At 50.1% G+C, this 18588-nt stretch overlaps 1 protein-coding gene across 3 annotated transcripts in view; it reads right to left on the bottom strand.

Annotated features, from left to right (window-relative positions):
- Positions 1–9554, bottom strand: part of GFRA1 (GDNF family receptor alpha 1) — a 226155-nt gene extending 216601 nt beyond the window's left edge. For 2 of the 3 annotated variants that reach the window (XM_045854235.1, XM_045854234.1), the window contains exons 1-3: positions 8859–9204; positions 7735–8028; positions 6470–6553 (exon numbers count right to left, since the gene is read on the bottom strand). In XM_045854235.1, the coding sequence (XP_045710191.1) occupies positions 6470–6553; positions 7735–8028; positions 8859–8898 (418 nt within the window). In that variant the 5' untranslated portion in view covers positions 8899–9204. Of the gene's footprint in view, positions 1–6469; positions 6554–7734; positions 8029–8858; positions 9205–9445 lie in introns of those variants that run through there. The other variant, XM_045854233.1, reaches the window with a different exon arrangement.
- Between the last annotated feature and the right edge of the window lie 9034 nt (positions 9555–18588).

Consider the following 18588-nt stretch of genomic DNA (forward strand, 5'->3'; position numbering starts at 1 on the left):
GAGAAAGACAAACATATTTGTGTATATTTATACATACACATTCACATTCATATATCAATATAGAAGAAAAAGTGTGAACGGCTCATATCCACACGTTTATAGTGATTGTCTTTGGGAGCTGACACTGTGGGCAATTTAAACTCATTCTCCTTTTTCACCTGTTTGTAATAGCTTATGGTTCTACAGTAAGCACGGATTGCTGACGGGCTGGAGAGAGAATACAAACCAAAAGCGGTGGCCTGCAACAGTGGGATGGAGGGGCACTTAGCACAGCCTGTGCAGATGGAGGTGTCTCCCCACCATAAGGCATGCCCTTCCCGGGGAGCAGTAATTCTTCCTGCTATGAGGGGCGCTGGGAAGAAGATTTATGGGGAGAGGTTGGAAGGATGGGAATCAGTCAAGCTGAGAGGGGAAGGCTGATCACAAGAATCCTTAAGCACAGGAAGCGCTCCTACCTCACTGATCACCGGCTGCAGCCAACCTGCCTCTGACCAAAAGCATAAGGAGGGGGCCCCAGAGGCCCAGGGGAACTCGGAGCGGCAATAAAGAAGACTCTCCCCAAAGGAGAGTTAAGACTCAAACTGGGTTATGAAGAGACAGAACCTCCCTCCGGGGCCCGTTAGATATAAAGGCTCGATTTTTCATTTCTTATCCCAGGAAGTTTATGAACAGCCTTCCTGCGGGTTTGGCACTGCTATCTTTTTTAGGGCACAGAATCACCGTTCCAAGATCGGGGCATACGGTTTGCTACAGAGAGTCCCAAGTCTTGGAGTCAGGAGCAAGTCAACAGCTAACGTGGCCTGGGCACAGCATTAAAGATGACGGAGATTTGTCGGGATCGAGTAGGTTTCAGGCATTAGGCTAGGCATTGTACATACTGCACCCTTAATTCACAGGAACCTATAAGGTAAGCATTACCGGCATCACATTTTACATCCAAGGACCCTGAGACACAGTGAGTGCAAAGACCTGCCCAAGACAAATTGAGTGGCAGGGCTCAGGTGCACCCAGGCAGGTGGAACTCCTGAGTACGTGTTCTTCCTCCAGCACCGGCATGTCCAAAGGCGTGGGCACGAAGCTGCTAGAGCACTGTTGGGACAGCCCAGCTTGTCTGCATACAGGGTGGCTGGGGTGAGACAGAAGATCAATTAATAGAGGAGTCTAGGGAGGAAGACTGAAGCCCAGGCACCAAGGTGCTAAGAGAAGACCTGGCAATGAGGAGGCCAGGTGGGACTGGGAGAGACTGGACACAGGGAGGCCAGTAAGAAAGCCAGTGCAAAGTTCAACTGAGAGATAAGAAGGGGATGGAGAGAGGACAGCAATGAAAGATAGCAAGTAACATCAGCAGAACGTGATGATGGGTCGAGCTAAAGGCATGACGATGGCAGGGAGGGTGACGATAACCCCATAGCTTACACCTTTGGTAGCTAATGCTATTACATAAGACTGGAGACTGGGGAAGAAAAGGTATAAGGAGAAAAGATCTTATAAGGTATAAAGATGAGACCCACTGTGGACACATCGAGTTTGGAATAGCTGAGACACACATCTGGATGGAGGCATCCAGGATTCAGACGAAAATACTGGTTTAGAGCTCCAAAGAGGTAGGAATGGAGCGGAAGACTCCAAGTCCTGGGTGTAAGTGGTAACCAAGGTCCCAGGAATGGATCAAGTTTGTCCAGAGAGTATGCAGGACAGAAAGACACCAACACTGGCCTCCTCTGAGCCAGTGACATGTTCTGGAGAAAGTCTTGGAGGCTACCCTCAAGCAGTGCGGGCCTGGCCAAATTGCCTCTCCTCTCTGAGCTTCAATTCTGTAAAATAGAGGGTCACCCTAGACCCTTTTCAAGGCCCCTCTTCTCTAATATTCAACCACCTGTGGTCAATGGGACACCCCCTCAGGGCCAGGAAGGATGGTCCACGCTGAGAAGACACCCAGCCTAATACTCTGTGAGTCCTGGGCTTCCTACTGGGAGAGACAGACGCATAAATGAGTCCTCTCGAGATGCTGTGATGAACAGCTGCCATAAAGGCAAGAGCAAAGTGCAGCACGCAAGAGTCCTGGGTGGAAGTGCCTGTCAGGGAGAATTACAGCTTGGCCCCCAGAGATGAAATTTGATCTTGGTCTTGAAGGACTCACAGAGACTTCCCAAAGAGAGGCAACGCCATGGGCAAAGGCACAAGAAAGCGAATGCACGGGAAGCACCTGGGGGATGGATTGCTCAGGGAGCTTGGGTAGAGGCGAGGTGGAGGGGCCCGCTGGACTGGAAGGAGTGGACCACGTGCCAGAATAGGTAACAAGAAAGGAATTGGAGTTCTCCAATAATGGGACAACATAATTAGCTGTTTTAGAGAGCTGGATGGAAAGGAAAGGACCACTATACACCCCCTAGATTCTGATATCTCACAAACCCTTTCCTCTCATCATGATTCGATGAGAAATCAGAGGACCTCAAAAGGCTCTTCTTCAACATGTAAAGGTTTTCAGAAAAAAATTCTTAATAGTGACATAAAATAATGGTACATTATAACGGAAATGCTCAGCATGGCTCATTATTCAAAGCATCATCATTCAGAAAAAAAAGGCACCAGACTCAGAAGAGAGTTCAGAAGCATCTCATCCTGAGCAAACCATTACTTGGGAACCAATCTCAAGATGCTCAGGCTGCCTGGGAGGGTCTAAGCCACTCCTAGGACTTGGAAGGAAAAGAATGGTGCAGCCGGAGGGCTGGAACATGTCTTCTGCCAAATCAGACTTAGGCTGTTCCATTCCTAACACCACGCTTTCCCCAGGATCATCCGCCTGATTCTTGTTCGCAAGTCCAGCGACGTCAATTATATTCTAAGAAGGTAGGGCATCTCTTGACTCTCCTCTGCAAAACCCAACCTCCCGATCAATACTTTTAAACCACGGAGCCCTCCTTCTCTCTGGCTGCCATCAAGGTCCCCATATCATCCATGCAAGCCTCCCTCCCTGGCTTTCCTTGGCTCCCTACGCTACTTTCAAAATCCCTCTCTGCTTTGTTTTCCCTGCTCCAGAGAGTCCAACGACATTGCTAAGTTCATCTTCCCTTCAAATCACTATTCACTTCTTGCTGCTTCTTGAACTTCTGCAAAGAAGGAAATACAGGCAGGATGGAGAGTCAAGAGCTGGAGAGCCTTGGCTGCCAGAAACGCAGGTGCGAAACCCCACGAGGTGGCTCTGTCCTCTGGGCCTCCCAGCACCCCCTCCTGGTCCCCAAAGCACTTTCCTGTGTTCTCTCCTCCAACACCCTCTTGCGCTGGCTCAGGTTTTCCTTCGTGCATTCCCACGCACCGCCTCATTCTTCATGTCCAAGACCCCTAAAAACCACACTGGCACCAGCCCACAGTGAGGGTACCTGCTGGGGCCCTTGAAGGTGCCTGAGATGCACTGGCTCTCACGTTTCGGCTCTCACGTTTCCACCAGAGTGGTCCCCCCCCCCCACCCCACCTCCCACCGCACTTCCTGCCTGGCTGGGCAGCTTCCTTTCATTTCCGGTCTGCAACCCCGGCTTCAGAACAGGTGACAGTTCTTAGCTCCAACGTTATTTTGATTCCCTCCGGTGTTCCTGCCAGGCCCCCCCCGCGATACCTCAATATGGTCTGTTAACTGGTGTGATCCAGTAAACAGCGACAAAGGCGCCTGTGGGTTTTGAGGAGCCGAAAGAAAATGGAAACTCGAGGATGTCAAACATGTCACGTTCCGTGAGAGGGTTCGGCTCACACTTAATGTACGTGAATAAACACTCTCCTCGCACCGGGCAGAGAAATCCAAATATGGAAACTCTGACTGCTACTGTATCTGTACCCCGCAGATTGTCCTGGTTCCCTCAGAGAGGACAGGAGACGTGTTCTAGAAACGCCGATGCAGACCACGCACAGCAACATTTATCATCCTGCTCCTCTGCCCCTCTCCACCCTCCAATTGCCAAACTGGATCGTATGCATTATTCAATGACTTAAAACCTCTCAGGGCTCCATCTGGCTTTCCTATACCCACTTAAGGCACGGAGTCACTGTCAGAAGTCAAAGCTCATTAGCGCTGGAACCTAAATCCAATGCCCTTGAGATATAAAATGCAGCTCTAGACAAGGCCTTCTTGGCTCTGATTAATTCCTCATGACTTCTGGGTTCTCACAGGACAGGTCTCACAAACTCGGTGTCGTATCGACTATGAAAAGACGCCTGGCTGAGGGAGGGATCCCAAACATGAATGGGTGCAACCTGGTCCACGCAGAAATATTTCTAGGACTCCCTCACCAAAGACATTCAGACAAACCAGTGGTATCTGAGGATGACCCCGCCACTCGGCGTGCAGTGTGAAGGCGAGGACTGAGTAGACAAACGCGAGCGCACAGTGGAGGCATTCTGGAGGTGACGCTGGTCTTCCCTCCGCATCACGGACTGTTAGGGCTGGAGATTACTCACTCCAATGGCCTCATATACCAAGAGAAGGGAGATCCAGAGAGGGGAAAATGAGTCTGTTCAAGTCCCATAGCAGTTCTGAAAATAAAACCCAAATGGGCCTTCCTCCTAGCCCACTTCTTCCCTCTCGCTGTCCACGGGAGGTTCGCATCCTTCCGGGCATCTGTACAAAGACTGAGGAGTAACGCATCCATAGGGCAGGCGGCAGGCAAAAGGCAGTGCCCTTCAAAAGCACTAGGAAGGCCAAGTTCATTTTGGTACCCCATCTGGCACATGGATCCTAGCTCCTGCAGACCTGCTTGCATGAGAGCCCAGATGGTCACGTGCACTTGTCCTGGCTGGGCTAAGGGGACAGAGAGCATTAGCAGAGGTTCGGAATGGAAATTGTGGGTATTCTTCAGGATCATAAATGAATGTCTGATACTAAACGTGTACCCTTATGTCTTAACCCCGAACACATATGCATGTACACTCTTTCCCTCTGAACCAAAAGAAAGACAGAAAAATGTGCAGGAGTGCTTCTCAAGCTTCATGAGCATGGAAAGCAGAGAGATCCTGAGATGTGAATTCTGATTCAGCAGGCCTGGGACAGCGCCTGAGGTTCCCACCGTCCTAACCACCTCCCAGGGAGACTCCACGCTGCCGTGCTGAGGCCCACACACAGAGCAGCCGGGGGCAGACGTCACACAAGATGTGTGATCTTGGAATCAGACACATCTGGGTTTCAATTCGGGTTTCGCCGCCGAGGAGCCTGGATGCTCGGACTGGTTTCCTAACTTCACGCCGCCTCAACCGCCTCGTCTCTCAAATGGAAATAAGAATAGCTAAGAAGCACTTGGTGATGATTACCTAAGTTAATGACGTGAAAGTTTTAGCACAGTGTCTGGTATAGTATAATAAGGGCTTGATAAATGTCCGCTGCTGGCTGCCTCTAAGATCCACGAGGGCAGGGGCAGCATCTGTCAGGCTCGCTGCCAAAAGCTCAATGGCTGGGACGTAGTAGGTGCTCCCTGCATGTGGAGAAATGAATAAATGCACCTACAACCCACCCACACGTAAGCTCAGTATTTACACACTCCCTTGGTTCTGCGGCTCTCTGCAGAAAAACATGTAACATTTAGAACACCCGAACACTCTCGCCAGTGACGAACCACCATCTCATAGAATCAACTTCTACTTTAACCACCACGCATAACTACCGCTGAGAAACGTATCATTTGTGACGGCCATAAAGACTTGAGAAAACATCTTCACTGTAAACAAATGAAGACAACATCAGTCAGGAATCTGAAGATCACCGGGAGAGATGACTGCCTTGCTCATTATCTACGTGGCTGTCTGAACGCCGATGTTATGACAAACTTAATTCTAAAACTAAGTCCCCCTCCCAACCCAATGCAGGCTTGCAAGGAGAGACAAAACAAACCGTGGGAGGCAAGACTACTTTTTCAACAGCCACCGGGGCAGCAGTGATGTATTATCTTGCGTTTGCACACACCGGCCCAGGAAAAAATAGAAACAAAAGAACTGCTATCACGTGGTGGAGCTTAATCTTTTAAGTCAAAGGCAGACAAATGAGTGAAGCCAAAACTGTTCAACAACCTCAGATCATCTTGAGGCATCTCATAAAGTAAGTGGCATCATTCAAACAGATCCCGTTTCAGGGAAGCACAGTGCACAGCGTGTAGCAAGAAGGGAATACGATTGCCACCTACAGACAGAACTGGCACTCCCATTGCAAGAGCTGGCCAATCGCATTTTAAGGTGAAAAAAAAATTCAACCAAGTCACCTCCCTCCAACCTCTTCCAAACCACCACGCCACATTACTTCATTTAGAATTACTTTCAAGTCATACAATCATCTCTAGGCATCCTGCCTCTTCATTATCATCATCCTACTTCTAATTTCCCAGAAACTCTGTGCCATTCAGCTCCTCATACGCTCTCTGAGAGCCAAAGAGAATGCAAGCCAGCGCATTGCAAGCAGGCGAAAGCCCCAGCGTGGAAGTACGAACCTGCTTACCTGGTATGAAGGGGACCACGCGGAATATATCAGACAGCCTGCTGTTCACTGGTTCGTACGGGGAATCTTCAAGCAGATCATTTCCTGAAAGCAGAAGAAAGATGGGGCTCGGAGAGGGAACACACACACATATTCCAGGCAGTTTTTGTTACTGGAAGTGAATTCTAATTATGTTGCGATTGGGGAGCTGAAAGATGCTGAAACTTTCAAACGTTTCAAATGCCTCTCTTTGGCTTCTGGTTGTTTTTCTTCCCCTCTGCCTTTGTTGTCCTTGCTGTCCCCAGAGAGCCATGGAAACACTGAAGAACAACCCTGCCTGATCCTGCCAGCAAACTCTCCTACTTTTGCAAAAGAATGAAATCAGCGAGAAAGAAACTAGGATATCACATGCCTAGCTTGCTTCCAGGAGCCAATGGAAGAAAGGTGATTCAAATGAAGCCCCCATTCCTTTATTCCCAAGATGGGGCATGTGGTCACAGAGCAGGAACCCTGGCTATTAAACAGTCAGTCTTGGAAACAGGTTTTCAGGAGAGGCTCTGGCAGAAGTGGCAGCTGATAAGCCAATTCTGTTTATTGCAAATTTTTTGGTGTGAATCTCAGTGGGGGATGAATGCACTGGGTGTCTGTGTTAGATTTACAAGCAAGACCTACATCTGTCACCCAAGGACCAAAAAACTGCCATGGGAGTGGATGGTGGTGACAAGTGGGCCTTTCCCTCTCCAAGCCACTTCTGTGTTAACCAAGGCTGAACCGCACCAGCTGGTTTGAGACTCAGCTAATCTAAGATGACAAATGGTTTTTCCCACAGCAGCCTTTGGTCAGGTTGGGGGTGGGGGGCAAAGACAGAATAGATTCTACTGGACTTTCAGTGCTTAATTCTTTATCTTATGTCAGACGAGACAGGAGGACAGAATAAAGGCAGAAACTCCAGGCCAGGCGCAGTGCGAGTCTTTGTATTAATCTGGGAAGCCCTCTCTCCTTACAGAGAAGTTGCGGTTCCTCGGGTGGCCTTTAATGGCTTCCTACTCCCTGCTCTGACCAGGTTTCGAAGAGATCAGCATGGCCTCGTGGTGTCCCCCTTACTCCCTTATGGGTTTTCCAACAGCCAGGCCCAACAACGCAGCTGGGGAGGCGGCAAACACCAGCTGCTGCTGTCCCTGGGGGCCAATGAAAGGTCCTCATTCTGCAGCTGGGGAGACGCGAGTGGAGGATGAGGTCAGCCAGCCCCGGGGGCGGGAGGGGGAGCGAGCGCGGTGGGCGCGTACCCTGCAGGCTCTGGTACATGCTCCAATAGATGCGCAGGCAGTTCTTCTCCTTCTTCATACCCCGCTTGCAGCGGCAGTTGTACAGCGACTTCTGTTTGAGGGCCTCCATGGCGCTGCGGCACTCGTCCTTGGCCTCCAGGCCGGACGTCAGGCTGAAGTTGGTCTCCTTGCCTGCCACGCACTGCCTCAGCGTGCGGTACTTGGTGCTGCAGCTCTGCTCCTTCAGGCACTGGTCGCTGGCTTTCACACAGTCCAGGCGGTCCCCGCCACTCACCTCCGCGGACAGGAGCACGTCTGCGGGTGGAGGGGAAGGAGCGTGAGTGCGGCTGGCCCATGCCCAGCCGCTCCTGCCCCCCGGAAGGGCGCGTGCTTGTCTAGGCTCCTGGGGCGACCTATGCAGGGAGCGCCCCCCACATACACACACACACATTACACCCGCGAGTCCATTTTCCTTCCCCGGGACCTCCTGTCCCTTGGTCTCCCCCACACCCCACCCTCCCGAGCCCCTGAGGTTTACGGACTTTTCGGGGTTTCCCGGAGACCTGGCGCGGCCCACCGTGCGCGCCGACCCCGCAGCCCCAGGGCAGACCTGCCGGAGCCCGAGGCTCCAGCATCTCGCTCGGCCAGGTCCGCCTGAAGCCGGGGGCCGGGGGGCAGGGGGAGCTCCCAGAAGAGGAGAACCGCGGCGGACTGGGCTCTGGGCGCACCGCAGGCGAGCCCTGGTCCGCGGCCCGCCCGGTGGGGAGCACGGGGGTGCTGCTCGGAAAAAAGTTTTCCCTTCCAAGTTTGTCTTCTGGCCGGATGCTCTCCCACACCCCACCTGACGCTGCACCTCCACGAGCTCCCTGGGACTCACACGGGGGTCTGCCTGCTCCGCAGGATGGAGGACTCGCACCCCTTTATTTCCGCCAGGCTTGGTCATTAAAAACCACAGAAAAGAAAAACCAAGCACGAAGCTGCGGGCAAGTGCGCGCAGACACCGCCTCCCCAGGCTGAGGTGCTTAGGATTCATGACCCCTTCCCCAAAACGAAACTTCACCTTCCCACACCCACCGCACCCTGCGCCAAGAGGACTCGGAGAGAAGACTCAGCGGGTAAGAAATCCAGTGGCAGCCTCGACTTACCCAAAAGCGGCAGCACGAAGTACAGGGTCGCCAGGAACATGGTGCCGGAGCGCAGTTGGTCCCCACCCCCCCCAAAAAATCCTGAGCTGCAGACGGTTCTCGCCGAGGGAACTCAGCATGCAGTGATCCCTGGGCGGCCGCGCTGCTCAGGCCGCCCAAAGTTCAGCTCCATCCAGTACGAGAGGAAACTCCGCTGTCCGTCTGCAGCCACAGCCGCGGGCGACTCAGCTCCAGGCGGGCGCGAGAGCCGGAGGCGGTTCCGCTTCTAGGGGCTCAGGTCCGACCCAACCTGGAAGGAAGAGCGCGCTCTGAAATGACGGCCCAGAGGGCTGGAGCTTCCCCTGCCCCTCTGCCCTCTTCTGCTCCCGCCTTGAAGTACTTTCCAGAGCCCGAGTGAAGGCCCACCCCTACCCGTGTCTGGGCGCGGGGCGGGGGCACTGGGTGTGCGTGTGCCTATATTCCGCGGAGCCGCCTGCACCCACAGAGGGCGGCTGGAGAGGCCAGACGCAGGCTCCCGAAGTCCAAAGGGGTGTCTATCTGGTCCAACCTAAGAGGCTGAACGCAAGCAAATAAATAAATAACGTTACTTTCTGAGCGCTGAGAGCGGAGCCGGCTGCTGCCGGGGGTGGAAGCACTCGGCGGCGGCGGCGGCGGCTCTCTCGGCAGCCCTGGCGCGGAAAGAGCCCCTTCTCCCGGGAAGTTCGCCGCCCCCTTTGCGCCAGCTCGCTGGCTCCGCGGCCAGTCCTCCCCACCCAAACCACCAATCGCTGCCCCCCATCGCCGTATCCCCTCCTCCCCGGCTCGCTTTCTTTCAGAGGCAGCGGGGCGAGAGGAAACAGAAGTCCCAGCTCCTGCTGAAAACCGGCTGATGCGTCCCTACCCTCCGCGCGCGCGTACTCAGCTCCCTCCCCAACGTCCATCGGCTAACACACAAGCCTAGCGCCCGGGACTCCGGCGCATCAGCGCCAGCAGCCTCGGCCGGCGCACCAGCCTGCAGCCCCGAGCGCCAGGGCAGGTGCAGCCTCGCTCGAGTCCCCGGTCCCCAAAGTTAAGGGGCGCCTGCAAGAGTATAAGAGGTGTGTGGGAGAGCGACGGTAGGTTCCCAAATCTACAGGAAGAGAAAACTGTCTCCAAATGCCACCAACCTGGACTCAACCGACCGTGCCCAGCTGCAGCGAGGAACCAGTTTGTTTATTTATTTATTTTAGGGGGTGTCCCCGCCCCCTTCTTCCCTTTCCGGGCTCATTTGTCTGCGCTAGGAAGAAAGATGCGGCAATCTTCGAGAGCTCGGAGGATCTAGTTGGGCCAGGACGGTTTCCGAGCAGAGCCCCCTAGGGCTCAGATACCGGTTAGGGATGCTAGTGGTTACTGGGAGCTGCGCGGAAGATAGCGGGTTCGGAGACCAGGAGACCCTGGGCCTTCTTCTGCTCCCTCGGAACCGCCGCACACTGCCAGACCCCTCGGATACTCGCCAGTCAGGAACGCCGCGGATGAAGACACTTGCCTGCGGTGGGACGGACCGTGGGACTGACCCGGGGACCGACCCAGCAGGCGCTCACAGAGCACGCAGAGCTACACAGCCGGCGGCGAGCGCTCGCTCTCTCTCTCTCTCTCTGTCCCTCTCCCTCCCTCCCCCCCCCCCCACAAAAGGGCACCAGCACGAGGACTGTTAATCCCTACCGCAATCAAACCAGACCCTTCTTCTGGACACAAAGTTTTTCCCCACGTCACTCACGGCTGTGACTCAAGACTTGGAGCGTTCAAGACATACTCAGACCCTCCGAGCTGACATTGCTGGTTGCGCCCACCCACTCATCCGCGCCAACGCGCGCACACACTCACTCATGCACACAGTCTCTACCTCTGTCCTCCAGCTTGAACAAGGAGACAAAAGCGGAGCCCAGTGCATTTACACCGCGCCAGACCTGGCTCTGGGTATCATATATAAGCGAACTTCCATTTTGGCTGTTTCAAGAGTAAATTTTAAAATAATAAATGTAAAAGTCTAATACATACACAATCCTTCACCCCAATCCCTAGGAACACTCGTTCTCAGGGGAGCTGCGGCCCACCCCACCCCCGCCCGAACCCGCCCTGAACACTTGCTCCCCTCCCGTGGGCACGCCCATGGGCGCCAGGGCCACGAAGTCTACGCTGGGTCTAGACAGGAGTCTGGAGAACAGTCTGCAGTGGCGGGCGGCGGTCATGCCACTCAGGGCTTGTATTTGGGATTCTCGCTGATGCCCAAGTTCATATCTCTGGGAAACCGAGTTTGAATCAAGTCTGGGTGAGCACAGCTGTCAACTCTGCAAACCCATCACACCAGACAATGGGCTGAGAGGAGAGGGGAAAGAAAGAACCGCTCATTTTGATCGAGGGGGGTTAATTGAAAAGGGCACGGGCTTTGGTTGAAGTTTGAGGACCGGGGTTTGAGGGCGGGACGGGAGGAGGAGGGGTTCGTAGCTCTCTGTTCAGCTACGTATCAGCCAGGCGCGCCCCGCCGCTGCAGCGGCGGCTCCAGTGCATGCAGTGCATTGTGCGGAAGGTGTGAGCGTCTTGGTGCGCGCCCCAAACCCCGGGGACGTCCCGGGGATCTGTGCTCTTGTGCACGTGTTCCTCAGGGGCAATCGATTCCCTCATCAGGCAACCCCCTCAACACACACACACACACACACACACACACACACACACACAGCGACACCATAAGTGGATTTTCCTTTCAGTGTATCAGTTTACACTTGGTTGTTGAGTAAACAAAGCAAACATATGCCACATTTTCTCGACAGATGGTTCGAACCAAGGGCTACTTAAGTTCTTTCTCTAGCAGTGCTAACAGCCTAAATTACAAGGTGGACTAGGAAGACTGAGTAATTAAATCTTCCAATGAGTTTCTTCACCTTAAATAAGTTTATTCCCAAATGTTCACACAGAAACCAGATAAGTCCTAGGGAGGTGATTTTAGAGAAAGGAGTGCCAAATTAAGGGTTTATCTGAAAACTGCATTTCTTCATGGACACCCAAGACTCTTTCATCATTGTATCTTTTTTTTTAAGATTTTATTTATTTTCAGAGAGGGAAGGGAGGGAGGGAGAGAGAGAGAGAGAAATATCAATCTGCGGTTGCTGGGGGTCATGGCCTGCAACCCATGCATGTACCCTGACTGGGAATCGAACCTGCGACACTTTGGTTCACAGCCCGCGCTCAATCCACTGAGCTACGCCAGCCAGGTCATCATTGCATCTTACACGTGAAGGTGAATGTCTCCCTTCAGAAAATGAGTAACCAGAGTTCCAATTTTTAATGGGTAGACCAGTGCCTGTCATTGATGAACACGTGATTTAATGAAATAAGATTGCATTTAAGGGCATCATTGACATCTTTTGTAAGTCTGCTTCGTTTAGAAATGACTCTATGTTGCCATAACATTCCACAGGCATCTTTTAAATCAAAATTGAATGGGGGTGGGGGCAGGGGTGGGGTGGACGTGGGAAAGTGTAACCAAAGTTCTCCAAATGTAAAATAAGGGGGTTCTTTTCAGATATTTACAACTTCAAGAACATGCCAGAACCATTCCCACAAACTAGTCCTCAGTAAGCTCTTCCTGATGATGGAAACAGCGCTTTATTGTTTGTGAAATGTTTAAAAATAAACCACCAGCTACCCTAACAGTGTTGTCCAATACAATAGTCACTAGCCATGTGGCTATTTCCATGAAAATTAAGTTCAATTAAAAGACAGATGCAGCTTCTCAGTAGCAGTCACTACATTTCAAGGGCTCAATAGCCACACGCGGCTCGTGGCTACCGTGTTGCACAGAACAGTCATAGAACATTTCCATCATTAGAGGAGATTTCTGTCTCCTGAGGAGAGCTATGTACAAAAAAAATGGCCCATACTCCACCCTCAAACTCCTTATAGTTGGAACTAATAAAAAAATCACTGCTTTACAACTATATCCACTATCTCTTAAACGTGGAAGAAACATACAGCTGAAAGGCCTTGGAATATGGCAGATAAAAATGCAGTGTGGCTTACTGCATTCATATGATCCCTGTCTCCTCCAAGTTTATCTGTTTCCGTGTGCACAGGGTTGATCTCAGGATAAAAGGTGACACTGAAATATCAAATATTATTAATAATTACAAAAATCCATGCCATCTTCTGTGACATGTTTTCTCAGCAGAAAATTGGTTTTAATGCTGCAAAATTAGGTTCAACCCATCCGTAAGCATGTGAAGGGAGCAATTTTCTTGCACTTCTTGATGTCAGTGTATTTTTATTAGTTAACAGATGAGTCCCAGTGAGAATGACAGTTTTACACCATGCAATATGTTGTCTCCTACTCTCAGGGCCTTGGCCCTACAGCCCAGAATGTAAAACACATTCATTTTGAAAAATTATACTGCTCAAAACTCACTCCAGTTTCTTTAACTGCAAGAGTTCGTCAAAGTATTTGCCATTTACACAGTGTGACAAGCTTACCTCTGTAGCTGTACAAAACCACTCACTATCACCTAAGAGCGCCACGCTTTTTTTCCTGCTGCTACTTCTTTGCTCATGCTGTTCCATCTGCCTGATATGCGCTTCATCCTGATATTTGAAGTTCCAGCTGAGCTCTAGTGAGCCACTAAGGATAGCAAAAACTCCTTCCGTTGGGAAGAACAGCCCTCTCTGTGTTGCACTCTCGTGGCCCTGCTAGATTCTTCATTACAACTGTTGTCATATTGCATTGTAGCTAGTTGCTGCACCTGTCTCTTCAACTGGAATGTGAGTTCCTTGAAGGCAGGAAATGTTCTGTTCTTTTTTTTTTTTTTTGCATCCCTAGCATTTAGGCTGATGACTGATGTAACAGTCACCCCAATAAATGTATATGGATTGCCTGAAGAATGAACGACGATGTTTCTCACTTTCCTCTGACACCATCCTTCTCCTGGAAGGTTTACATAAAATCTCTTCGCTATATGAACAATACTGAATATAAGTACCTCATGCAATTACTGGTATTGCTTCTCCAACGGGACTATCAAATATGTATTATTCCTTTGGGGGGTTTGACGTGTCCTTTTTTTAAACAAACCCATTATTGTAATAGAATGCTCTTTTTCTGGTTCACTTTAATAGTAACACATGACATATTTCATTTCTGGGAAATGATAGCTTGTGTTAGGTCATATTTTAAGGCATAAAGCCAGAGGCAGGGTAACATTCCCACCTCGGGTTCTCTCGTCATCTAGAAATGTGCCTCTCTCTGGGAGAAAATGATCCAGAAGGGCCCGATGACAAGCACCCTGGAGACTTTGTCCTCAAAGGCAAATTTTCAAAAGCCCAATTTGACTCCAGAGTGTTAAAAGTCCTTTGATGGACACACAAGGCTTGGTGCAGTCTCTTAGGAAAATGAGAAAAGGGCGACCCACCCAAACCTGGAACGCTACAGGGAGGGTCTGTATGAGCACACAGATCCAGGGACGCAGTTGAAACATTTGCCCTTTGGCGATACGGAAAGAGCCCGCTGCTCTAGGATTTCGGAGTCCCTGTCCAAGATGACTATATTGAGATGTGTCTTTTGAACATTATTTGCAAAGGCAGCTTCTTATTGGCTGTCAAGGTGCCTGACCCCGAGGAACCTATCTTAGGAAACCTCTCTTCCTCCCTAGTTTTCAAGTGATTCTCCTTTCTCAGTGCGCAGAAGCCAGTGCAAGGATTTTAATGCATCTGTGAGAGACTACTGCATTCCGTGAGCGTTACAGTCATTTGTACTTTGGCCTTATGCCACAAAACGCATTCAAGGTGTGCAGCTCTGATGAAATAAAGTGCCTGTCACGTCTTATTGCTTGGATATATAGCCAGAGACACCCCATCTTCAGGGGACTTCCAAGGCTTTCTTGGTGATTGCCAAAGGTACAGGATTAAAAGCCCTGTACATTTCACTCCTCTTTATCCAGAAAGGATGGGGAACGGCTACATGAAGGAAACAACCTTTTCTCTCCATCACTCTCCTAATAAGCCCTAAACCCTGCTCCAGAGGGACTGTTTCTTCATAAGGGCAAGAGGGAAGCTTAATCCCCAGCTTTGTCCAGTAATTAGTCTCTCTCTCTCTGCAGGCAGCAAACACAGATGCCTGTCCGGATGAGCTTGGGGACGCAGGATGAAAACACGACCGAAAACACTGACTCATTTCTTCAGCAGCCTCTTAGCAGCCTTTAAGATGGTAAAATCTTCTGACTCCTATGGATGCTCATTAGGCCTGAAGTGGTGGGATGGAGCTTCTCCCAGCAGCGACCAAGCAGGGAGGCAGCCGAGGCAACGAAAAACACGCAAGCGAGCAGCTCGGAGGCCCTGGCTGCAGCAAGGCCTGGCTCTGTAATGCGGCATGTCCTTGTGGTGCCACGTACCCTGGCGTCTTCCAGTCAATGCCATGGACATGTGCTCATTGCCTAAACCAAAACCTCCGGAAGCGCCATGGTATGAGCCCACCAACACAATTAGCACGTGGTGCGTGATGACGTCCCCACCAGAACTAATAAAGCCAACCGGTGCTTGTGGCACAAAGGATCCGGGGCCTGTTTTAAAGCATGTATGGTAGCCCTGGCTGGTGTAGCTTAGTGGATTGAGCTCGGGCTGCGAACCAAAGTGTCACAGGTTCGATTCCCAGTCAGGGCACATGCCTGGGTTGCAGGCCATGACCCCCAGCAACCTCACATTGATGTTTCTCTCTCTCTCCCTCCCTTCCCTCTCTAAGAAATAAATAAATAAAATCTTAAAAAAAAATAAAAATAAAAAGCATGTATGGTGACATCATTTAAAAGTCATTTCAGACCCCTCCAAGACGGTCGCTCTGAAGACAAGTGCAGTGTAATGTTCATAGAGCTGTTGGGTTTGTTTTCCCCTGTCAAAAACCTGCCAAAAGTCGGCTGAAACTGTCAAGGAAAAAACATCACACAATACGACGTTTTCCTCCAATTTGAAGTATAGACCCGAATGACAAATCTCGTCCGTAGATTACTCTAGCCCAAAGGTGAGTTACAATAGCCTAGGAGATATGCTATTATTATAAATATATGAGGTTGTCCTTGACACAGTTCATAAATTTGAGGCCATGACAAAGATTTAAAATGAGATCAATTTGGTTTTGATCTGAATTATCTGCTAAGCTTAAAATACCGGAGGATCAATAGCATGGATAGTTGTGTGAGTGTTTCATCTACACGCAGTCGTATTAAGAGGCGAAGAAGAATTTCTCCTTTTCCCATCGCTAGAGTATCTCTTGGTGAAAAGTCCTTCTAGCCTTCCACACTTTGTCTGAAATGTCAGTGGAGATTTGGTTGCATTCTCCAAGTTCTCACTCACGGCCTGATTTATTCATGAACAGGTTGCTTTGGTTGATTTATTTATTTTTCTGCACCTGTCCCGTAGCTGGGACTGAGATGTGCAGTACAAAGACTGCAGGTCCGTGATCTTGCCTCAGGTCAGCCCACACGTTCTCCGACCGATGGTGGAGACCCCGACTCGCCCCCTGGACCTTTCTCTCCCATTTCTGTGGCAGTGCCTCTCAAACGGCAGACTGGGCTCCCTTCCTTAGTCATAAACAACACTCATCTCATAAAATCTAAAAGTGTGAACATTCAGGACGCAAAGTATTGTTTTTTGAAAAGGAATTAATTTGTCTATGTGTATAGAGACTGTATTGGATTGTCATACACAATGTCTTTCTTAAATAGGAGGAAAATGGGCACAACTGTAATTGAACAACAATAAAAACATTTTTTTAATAAAATTAAAAAATTAAAGTCAACCCAGCACTAAAATACATACATACATACATACACACACACACAAAAATAAAATGTCTTTCTTATTGAGAGTCATGGCTAAAGTCTTCGAAAACCACTGCTTTATAATAATAATACTTTGATTTTTATTTAGACATCTGGCCACCCAGAATAAAGACTAAACTTCCCAGCTTCCACTGAAGCCAGCTGTGGTCACGGGGCCAGGATCTGATGAAGAAGATGTCACAGAAGTGCTGTGAAGAATCTCTGATGGGACCCCTTCGTCTGTGCTCTCCTTGCATGCTCCATCCTGCCGTGTGGTGTGGTGCCCTTGACCAGACGGGTGGGGATAATGACTACTGATGGCAGAGTGACCGGACAGAAGGAACCAGAGTCCCCAGATCACTTCCTGGAGCCAGGCTGTCTGCCCACCATGGACCTTCCGCCTTCATACCATTATATGAGAGACAGATAAATAAACTTGTTTCACTTGAGCCACTGCTGCAGTGGGTCTCCAACACATGCAGCTGGTCTTCTGGAACCAGCAGACCCAACTTCTAATGACACACAAAAAGGCAAGGAAAATAAATTCAATTTAACAATGATTTACTGAGACCCTGTGATGGACCAGCCCCTCTGCTAGGTCACTGTGGGACATGCAGAAGAACGTTGGGTCTGAAGGAGAGCGTAATCTCAGTGAAGAGTGGGTACATCTGATACAATCAGATGACACTGTAAGGAAGTGTAAGATTGTCAGCATGACTAGAAGTAAAAACACTCTACAGAATCAGCAGAGATCGGTAGAAAGGAAGAAAATGGATGGATCCAAGGACTTGAGAGAAAGGGAAAAGAAAAAGTCATAGAGTAGCAGGAATGTTCTAGAGATACTTTCAACTACCCTGAAGATCTGGAATGAAATTAAAGACACTCAAGATGGAGACGGTATGCCCCCTCCCCGGTCTCCCCGTTCCCGCTGTGCGTGACATTCAACCACGGCCGTCACAGGAGTCCTGCTATGGCCACATGCCCCATCTACAGGCTTGCCCCTATCCCGGCACATGCGCATTCTCCCTTGTTAAAAACCTTATTGTATTACCACCGTGATAGACCAGAGGCTGGAGGCTCCTTGGTTGGAACACCGTGTTGAACAGGATGCTGTCCTTGTGGGAAGCCGTTCCGGATTTGGTGACAACAGCTTCCTCACACACGTAGCCCCACTGTGGGATGCATCGGTCCCCGCCCCGTTCTGGAAGATTGTGATGAAGCTTCTAACACTACTCAAGGTAATTTGCCCTGCTAATGATGTGGGTATTCTGGAATTCTGTTTTCTGCACACCCACCCAAAGCCGCTTAACACTCCGGCCTCCCTACCTGGAAAATGCATGGCTGGGGGTGCCTCGCTGGCAAGGCAGGGGCATGAGGAAAGGAAAAGTGTTATTTCAGCAGACTTGCCACAGAGGTATGTGTTAATTAAGTTAATTGTGCCATCAGCGATGCAGACAATGACAGTAACGGCTCCCCATAATGGGGCTGGGTTATTGCCATCATTTATTTAACATGCCGGTTTTCTTAAATGCAATCACTTTCCCTTATTTTTTAAGCGAGCGTGCGTGCGCACACACACGCATTCAATTTATAGCTTACAACCTCTTCCATATGAATTCAATTACGTGATTTGATCTTTATACGGACTCAGTGACGAAGGACAGAAGTTATTTTCTTCATTGAGCAAATGAGGAAACTGAAGCTCAGAGCTGTCCAGTGACTGGCCGGGGCCGCCCACGTTCTTAGTCCCAAAGCCAAGTTCTCAGTCTAGTGTCCCTTCCCATGGGCCACTCTGTCTATTCAAGTTCATGGTCTTCTGAAAGGCAAAAATGAAATTGTTATACTTTACATCCCCTAGCACATGGGCCTAACAAGTTGTAAATACTAATTTATCTTTTAAAATGATTGGTGAATCT

Source organism: Phyllostomus hastatus, unplaced genomic scaffold (genome assembly GCF_019186645.2).
Source record: "Phyllostomus hastatus isolate PE091 unplaced genomic scaffold, TTU_PhHast_1.1 phas_scaffold_1066, whole genome shotgun sequence".
In the NCBI taxonomy this organism is placed as follows: domain Eukaryota; kingdom Metazoa; phylum Chordata; class Mammalia; order Chiroptera; family Phyllostomidae; genus Phyllostomus; species Phyllostomus hastatus.